This window comes from Symphodus melops, assembly GCF_947650265.1.
Source record: "Symphodus melops genome assembly, chromosome: 13".
Classification (NCBI taxonomy): domain Eukaryota; kingdom Metazoa; phylum Chordata; class Actinopteri; order Labriformes; family Labridae; genus Symphodus; species Symphodus melops.
In genome coordinates, this window is record NC_136703.1 from 23,405,538 (window position 1) to 23,414,471 (window position 8,934).

At 40.3% G+C, this 8,934-nt stretch overlaps 1 protein-coding gene across 1 annotated transcript; it reads left to right on the top strand.

The window, feature by feature from the left end:
- The first annotated feature begins 677 nt into the window (after positions 1-677).
- On the top strand, positions 678-3,541 carry mul1 (mitochondrial E3 ubiquitin protein ligase 1). Its single transcript, XM_079360019.1, has 5 exons — positions 678-784; positions 1,814-1,956; positions 2,037-2,124; positions 2,223-2,343; positions 2,589-3,541. The coding sequence occupies exons 2-5, from the start codon at positions 1,837-1,839 to the stop codon at positions 3,316-3,318; spliced, it is 1,059 nt and encodes a 352-aa protein (XP_079216145.1). The 5' UTR covers positions 678-784; positions 1,814-1,836; the 3' UTR covers positions 3,319-3,541.
- The last annotated feature ends 5,393 nt before the right edge of the window (positions 3,542-8,934 follow it).

Consider the following 8,934-nt stretch of genomic DNA (forward strand, 5'->3'; position numbering starts at 1 on the left):
AGGGGATTCAGTTGTATTTCTTTGGGTAACAAAGAACAAAGAAGCCAAGCCTGGCAGGTGTAATTTAAGAAATTAATAGTAAGTGTTTGGCTGAATGGTTGAATGTCTGAAGGACAGCATCGGTCATTTGAGATTGTACAAATGTGTTTTTCCTGCTCATGTACTTTAGTCTAAAGTGTTAGATATATTGCATTTACAATTTTACAATTCAAATTTAATTGCATACAGAAGTAATAATAACTATTCTCAGGAAACTTGCTGATGTTTAAAAAATTGGTTGTGAATTTCTTCTTCTTTTATGTTTTCCTATTAAAATGGATCTAATTAAAGTTTATCAGGGACACTTTATAGGCTGCTTCTTTAGTCACACAGACCACAGCTTGATATCTCTGTAAAGCTTATTATCTTCATTATTTACGTACAAGTGGAGTTTTGACTAATAGTAGGGGAGAAACTTGTGTTTCTATTGATCGCAAAAAATAAATCATGTGTCTCAATGAGCCATGTGCAGTAGAGTTAAACCATTAAACTAATAAATTATTCATTTGTTTGTTAATTTATCAAGCATGTTGTGTACATATATTACAGATTTTCTTCACTGCTCTACAAGCATTGAAAGATTTGACCGCGGTCTCACTGTACCACACTAACTATGAAACACCGACATCTGTCGGCAGGGTGGAGTACTGCAGGCAGCGTCACGTTGAACCCGGAAGTATTGTTGAATCCCTGTTGGCTGTGGGACGAGGTCAACACAGGTATGACAACAAACCCTTTGACAGCGGTCAGTATGCTCCTGTAATTGTTTTTGGTTGCTTGAAATCACGACAGAGTGTATTTCTGTTAGTAAATTAAGTTAACAAGAACACCGCTGGCGACTTGTTTGTTTATTAGCTATTATTAGCCAGTTAGCTGTTGACGCTATCCTCCTCACTTACCATTTTTATACCGTTTTCTAAGGTTTTAAACTTTTTATAAAAGTGGTTATGAGGGCTGTGTGTTGTTGAGAACAAGTATTGAAAGGCTGTGAGCTGGTTCTGTTGCTCTATAAGTCTGTTAGTTCATTAACTTGAGCTATTAAAATGTTTGTTTACATCGAGTAGATGAGAAATTCAAATCTGAATGTCAGTTGTTTTTTTTTAATCTGTCTTCGTTTTGTCCGATTATAAATGCAGGTAAGATGTTTTATTTTCGTGATTTTCGTCAAACAAAACACAGTTTGTCTCTTAATTTAATTAAAGTCTGGTTTAAGACATTTCGGGCTGTATTGAATTATCTTCTTGAGGTCATTAGCTTTTTTTTAAACACTTAATTTAAAATCTGTATTTATTAGGGATGTAACCATTCACTCAACTCACGATACAATAATCGATACAGGGTTCACGTCATGATAAAATTCTGTCACGATTTATTTAAACATTTCTTCTGCATTGACTCCAAGTCAGCTTTTTTTTTTTTTTTAATCTAACTTTGTGATTTTGCATTTTAACCTTGTATTTACATCTTGACACTTTGTTATCTTTGGTTTATTTTTTATTATAGCTGCACTGTTGTTAATTTAATGCTCTGTGTGTGAATTGGCCCGGGGTGGGACAAATACATTTATTTTTTTTAATTGAATTAAATGGAGTTTCTCCTCTCTCTCTCTCTCTCTCTCTCTCTCTCTCTCTCTCTCTCTCTCCCTCTCCCTCTCCCTCTCCCTCTCCCTCTCCCTCCCTGTTGTCAACCACTCAAACCTCAGAAACATTGTGTTTCTTTGACTAACAGTTTAAGATGATTTGTTCATCTGTGCCTCTCATTTCTGTCCCAACAGCGCTGAATGTTGAAAATCGCAGGATGGACTCCGATGGGAAACCCTCCACTGCACAGATTGTGGTTTTAGCCACCAGCTCTGCCCTAACTGCAGTCTTTTACTCCATCTACAGGAGCAGAGCTTCAACTGTTGCCAGATTAAAGGTTGTCTTCGACACGTGAATGTGCATAGCATTATCAACTGTGATCCTTCATTTGTTAATCTGAGGTGTTTGTTTCTGTAGGAAGCCAAAAAAGTCAGCATTGACCAGGATTTGAAGAACATCCTGTCTGAAACTCCTGGAAGATGTGTCCCGTACGCCGTCATAGAAGGTCTGTGTGAGACAACCCTGAAACCTTACATGAAGCTTCTGTCTGGTTTGTTTAAAAAGATTTAGTTTCCACAGCGTCTCGTTTATCGTCCACTGCAGGTGTAGTGAGATCTGTGAAGGAAACTCTGAGCAGCCAGTTTGTTGATAACTGCAAAGGGGTGATTGAGAGACTGACCCTGAAGGAGGAGAAGATGGTTTGGAATCGCACCACTCATCTCTGGTAAGTCGTTCACAGTGCTGAAAATGTATTTAAACAGGTTCTTAAAAAGGCCAATAAGGTATGAAGAGGCAGAGAAGAATTTTCAGAAAAAAAGGCTATATCTTTTTTTTTTAAGATGATGATGTCATAACATAAAATAAAATAAAATAAAATCATTCCCTATCAGGTGAAAAAGTAAAATAGATAACAGTGACCTCTTTGCAGCCCTGAACAATAGACTAACAACCTTTGATTTGTATAAACAGGAACAGCACAGAGAAAGTCATCCACCAGCGCACCAACACTGTTCCTTTCGCCCTCGGGTCTCATGACGACGACATCGCTGCCACGATACGGGTCGTGCGTCCGCTAGATGCCGTTGAGCTGAACCTGGAGACCACCTACGAGAACTTCCACCCCACAGTCCAGTCCTTATCCAACGTCATCGGACACTTCATCAGCGGGGAGCGGCCCAAAGGAATCCACGAAACCGAAGAGATGCTGCGGCTGGGAGACAGCGTCACAGGAGTAGGAGAGCTGGTCCTGGACAACAACCTGATCAAACTGCAGCCTCCCAAACAGGGCTTCCAGTACTTTCTCACCCGGCTGGACTACGAGTCTCTCCTCAGGAAGCAGGGGAACAGCGTCCGACTGTGGAGGATTCTGACTCTCGTCTTCGGTGTCGCGGCTTGTTCAACGTTAATATTCCTTCTGTGGAAACGATACGTCCGCCACAGAGAGAGTAAGAGGGAGAGGAGCATGCTGGAGGAGTTTAAGGAGAAGCAGAAGAAACGCATGCGTGAACTGAACATCGAGGAGAGCAGCGTGTCGCCCAGCAGCTGCACCGTGTGTCTGAGCGGTGAGCGCTCCTGTGTCTTTCTGGAGTGTGGCCACGTGTGCACCTGTGCTCGGTGCTACGACGCCCTGCCAGAGCCAAAGAAGTGCCCCATCTGCAGGGCCACGATAGACCGCGTGGTGCCTCTGTACAACAGCTAATACAACGCACTCTTCGTATCATCTTTGTGATTAAAACTGTCTGTTGGTGCCTGAAAAAAAGAATTGTTTTATTGCACTTTTTTTTTTTTTTTTTACTCATCCCTTCATATAAATACTGTGTGTTTGTGCTGAGTCATATTACCACCACATTTCCCATCAGACCTACAAATCACATTTGTAATCTGTCCAAACAGATCAAATAAAGGCTCCTCTTTCACAGTGAGACAGAAAATTAGATTTATTTTCCATCAAACAAATTTCAGCTCTGTGTCAGTAAACTTTTCTTTCGCAAACATTCGTCACTTTTTCCTACTTTTTCACAGCTGGACTTAATGTTTACACTTTAAAACTACTGAATACAATCAAGATTAATTAGACACATTTCACTTTGAGTAAGCAGTGTTACTGATTCTAAATAGGAGGCTTTCATTCCTATAACACTTTAGAGATGTTTAAAAGCAGTGTTGGTCATTTTCTCCAGATAAACTTTTTAAGATTCTGGTTGAAATTGTTTCAGTGTCCTGACAGAGATTAATCACTCATGTGCTCGGGGAAAAGGCAGCAGCTATAAGCCTGTAAAAACTTTGACCAATATCTGCCATGAACCAATCACAGGCTACCTGTCTCTCTGCTCGCTCTCGACCCCTGGCGTGCACGAGCCCACACTAAAAGTGCGTCTCTGATGAGTTTATATTGTGAGTTTATTGTTGGACTTTTTTTTCTTTTCTACGTATATTATGATAAAGTTAAGCGTTTACTTACCACTGAATGAGACATGAGACGACGTAATTTCTACACAATGCAAACAATGAGGTCCGCTTCTGGAGCAACGGCGCTCGTGCATGTAAGTGAGGGGGCGTGGCACAAAGGGACAAAGGGGAGGGTGATGGGTGGTTGCTGCTTTCAACATGCTCATTCTCAAAAATTACATATCAAGAGAGGAAATGCATTTTAACCACATTAGGCTGTTTTCCATCTTCAGTCCTTGACAGGCATAAACAGAGTGAAAGTGCAGACATTAAATGCCACAATGCTACACACTCAGTTAATAGTCCTTTTCTTACGGCTCCAAAGAGATGTCAAGGAGGCACATTCATATGATTTGTGAAGTGGTTTGAAGGGACTCCAAACATACCAGGGAAGATTTCTAAGAAAGACTGTACTGACTTTTACATGTTTTTGAGAGACGTAGCCACAGAACTCATATTTCCAGCCAGGAGAGGGCGCTGTCTGCACGTTTTGGATAAACGGGAAGCTCAGGATGTGCAGTCACTTGATGAAAGCTGCAGATTGTTTTTCACACCTTCTTAACTCACTGCAAACTGCCTGTACCTAAAAATACTCAGAAGACATCACACCTGAAAATTTAGTTTTCAAAGTCGACAATGTTTTGATTTGCTTTGTTTTCTTAAATAAAATGAATAACTGTCCTGTTTGTAAGTCTGGATGTTTAAAACCCTTTTTTAGCTCTTTATTTTGCAGCTTTTTATTCTGAGAATTGTAAAGACAAATTGTGGAGACAGAACCGAGGCAGTAAACATGCTTTTGTATGAGTTCGAGGCCAGCAGGGATGCATTATCTTGAATTTCCCTCGGGATCAATGAAGTATATGTATCTGGCTCCAGGAGACCAAAAGAATGCTCTCTGCACATACAAACCCAGGGGGGAAAAATCCCATTCATCCTACATTATGCCAAGCAACCTCAGATGTTTTATTTAACATCACATCAGGACTTTGGCATTATCATTACATTAGTATTCAGCGTCTTACCCACAGAAATCTATTTTCCAGGAGTGAGCTGATGCCCGACGGTCTCTGAAGGAAGCGGAGCTAAATGTCAGACAGAGTAATCAAACACCCGATGAGCATTATGCACTCCTTTATGAAGGAAGTACTGTATTGATGCCATTAAGAGCCTCATTGTGGACCTTTTTTTTTTTACCTTCATGCTAACACTTGGATTACTTATGCGTAAGTATGAGGGATATCGACACCTTTTGTGAGAAGCTGTGTCTTCTGAAAGTTCCAGTTTGTCCAAATTTCATTCAAAACCCAGAACTAATAATATATAAATATGGACGTCTAATATCAGTGAAAGACCACGTGTGTCATGAAGGGAACTATGTGAGCATGGTGTCAGATCTTCTGTCAGACATTTCTGAATCTTATATAAAGCCACGTCAAGTCAAGTTTATTTATATATACAGCATGTTTTAAAAACAACAGGAGCTTGGGGGGGGGGGGGGGGCTATGGCTTCCCGTCTCACTCAGGATCTAAAATAGAATCTCATTACTTACCCATCAATGCTCCTCCATACTTTAAAGAACATGCTCACCCCACAAACCCGCACAAGACGCCTCTGATCTGACGCCACATCCCCAGGACTAATCTGTTCTCTATGGGGGATACAGTCTTCTCTCCTGCTGCCCCACGTCTCCTCCTGATCATCTGAAGACTCCTTCAAAAAGGACCTGAAAACTTCTCTCGTCAAAAGAGCCTTTCTCATCTTGTTTCCTGCTCAGGTTAATAACTCTGCCTGATTTTACCTGTCTGACTATATACATTGTTTTTATTTTTTTATTCCACTTCTAGCACTTTGAGATTGTATAAGACTTTATCTTTAAAAAAAAGGGATACCAGGTTTTAAAAAAATCAAAAGACAGAAACCATTTAAATACATGCAAAAGGAATGGTGGAGAAATCTTTAAAATCATGAGACAACCTCAGCCTCAGCTAGAAGCACAGTGAAAAAGGTAAAAGTTTCTCTTTGCGACGAACCCTCCACGCCTTGTTTGTCTTTGGGTCGTAATCAGGGGGGTGAGCGACACTTTGGCCCATTGTAGTCATCACCCATACAATCTTCCTCTCAGGACGTTCCCTCTGTCATCTTGTTCTCACACACTGTGCGAACATCGCGACTGTTTCATTTTGTCTCCGAGTTTATTTTATTACATTGTAAACAACTTCGGTGTTACTTTTGTACGCCTCGTCTTCGACTCCTATAATTGGGTTGGAGCACGACTCGTGGAACTGAGAGTCGTGAGGGTGACCTGAGTGACCTGTGGGTAGAATAAAGAATCACCAAAAGTAAGGTGTTGTATCTGTTTCTGTTGTTGTTTCCACGTATTTGACCTTGGAATCTTTTGTGGTTAGAATTCATCAATATCACAAAATTATCATTGGCTTCTTATAACACTTGTTGTGAATTGACGCTATACAAATAAAGGTTGACTGATTGATAATTTAAAATCCCCCTTTCAGCCAATAGACACCACTTTACAAAGAACCTAATTTCTCTGTCTCCCAAACATGAAAGAAGCAGCAGCTCCGGTCCAACACCATGGAAACCATCAATCTGGTTCTGCAGCTCTTTTATTAGCAGGAGCCGCCACTGTGCTGACAGAGAGTGAACCATCAAAGACATTCCCTCTATTATTCCCCACTTAAGAGTTCTGAATTTCAATGCCAGACGAGGATTAGATAACAGCTCCACTCTGCTTTAATGATGGAGGTGATCCTTTTTTTTTCTTCCCTGCACGTGCATTAGTTGGACGCCAGAGTCCACGAAGTCCAAAAAAACAACAAACATGTCAGATAAGTTTTTCCCAAACAAAGATGATCTTAGAGAGGGAGATCAAAGATCAGTCTCTGACGAGACAGTGATTTATGAACTCGTGGATTTATTTATACAGGCGAGCACCAAAGAGACTGGCTTGGTCTAGTTTTTTTTTTGTCTTTGTTCAAAGTTAACTAATGAAATGTTTCATTGAGTCATTTTAAAGCCTTAATTAAATTAGTTGCAGAAGAAATGGCATCAGGCGTCTTCATTCTCACTAATTAGTTCACATTGTGTTTCATTTTTAAAGCGCTCAAACCTAAAAAAAAATGGGACCACTCTATAAGAAGGTGCTGAAAACACTGTATTTTATAGAACATGCCCTTTAGGTTACTCGAGGTTGCTGCCAGCTGTCAAGATCGTGACTTGTTTTTTTATTCAGTTAGGTCGCCGTGATGGTGACACCTTGTTCAGACATTATATTCAAGTGTGTCTCGATGAAACGACACGGTGTACTTTCTTTATCTCAGAGCACAGCTCTGACAACCTGTGAGAAAAGTGGTCCCTCCTTCTGTTTGCCTGCTGCACATCTGAGGGCATTTTTAAAGTTTTTTATTCAAAGAAAACATTTGCAGTTTGGATCTCAGGCGGTACAAAGTTTCATAAAGCAAAGAAACTCAATTAAACAACGTTGTTTAAAACAACGCTTCATAGACTTTTTGACAGCATTTTTCTTCCAGGCACACATTTGCGACCCTCTGAAAACGACTCCACGACCCACTTTTGGGTCCTGACCCATCAATTGAGAACCCCTGATTTCGAGGAGCAGGTATAAGGTGGGCACAGACTCTCATTGCAGCCACTCTGTTGTCCTTTTCTCCAACTAAGTAATTATTTATTTCCTCATGCATGTATAAGGTTCCTGGGTTTTGTGATTTTACTTTGGGCTGGACAACATATACACCGGTTGTCCTGTTTTTCATCATAGTTTCTCTTAGGTAAATTTATATTCTAGATAGTTTTAGGGGGAGGCGCTGAAAGCAACGGCCCGTTGCATGATTGGCTCTGCACCTTTCTGTCTTTTAGCTCGGGGTCTCCATTTTCTTTTGTTTTCTTCTGTTTATTCTCTATCTTGTGAGCAGCCTATTTTGGGGAGGTAATTTATTTAAATAAATGTCTTTGGTCCTTTCAATCTGTGTGGCGTCCCTGTATGTTTTCTGTCTCCCTGTTTGGAGCCTTGGTTTACTTAGGAGGCCATAACAGAATAATTAATCAGTTTCAATAACAGTCACGGCAAACTGAATCATCCACATTACTGTGATTACATCTTGCCTCTGAAAGAAATTGGATATCCCGTTGTTACGACACTATACTACATAAAAAGATTAACATTAATGACTTTTTTTTTTACATCCAAGGGTTTCCTGTGAAATTACAGAGTAGCAAGTACAGCTGATAAAATAAATTAGCAGATATGTGGAGACCGAGCTCATGCAACCAGGGACCCTCGACTTTGGAAAGACCTACCTGAGGAGATAAGGCGAGCATCTTAAAAGTCCCTTTTATATGTGTGTGTGTTAAGATAACATATACAACATATGGTTTTCTGTGGGTGTCACTCATCATACTCGACCGCCTGCCCCCAGACAGTGCAATTACTCCTTTTGTCTGTGTGCTATTTATGCACACTATGAACGGCTGTGAAACAGTGTCATGTGTTAAATTAGACATCCGCCTCCTTGCTGCAGCTAAAGGACTTTAAGTAGCTTTAATGTAGGAGAATAATTGCCACTGGAGAAAATGTTGCACAGACAGACTTGTTTGGGTAGAAAACATGATGACTATATGACTCAACGGCTGGGTGACGTTTTTTTTGATCTAAAAGTAAGTTTGTAAAAAGATAAAGACTGCTTCATACTTTAATTGGACAAACTCTATGTAATTAAAATAATTTTTATCAAAATATATTTGTGGATGCTGTATCTCAGAGTCAGTAGCTTAGCAACAGTTTCATGCTTCAAAAGTTCCTATAAGGCCGTTTTGCTGTTCCCACATGTA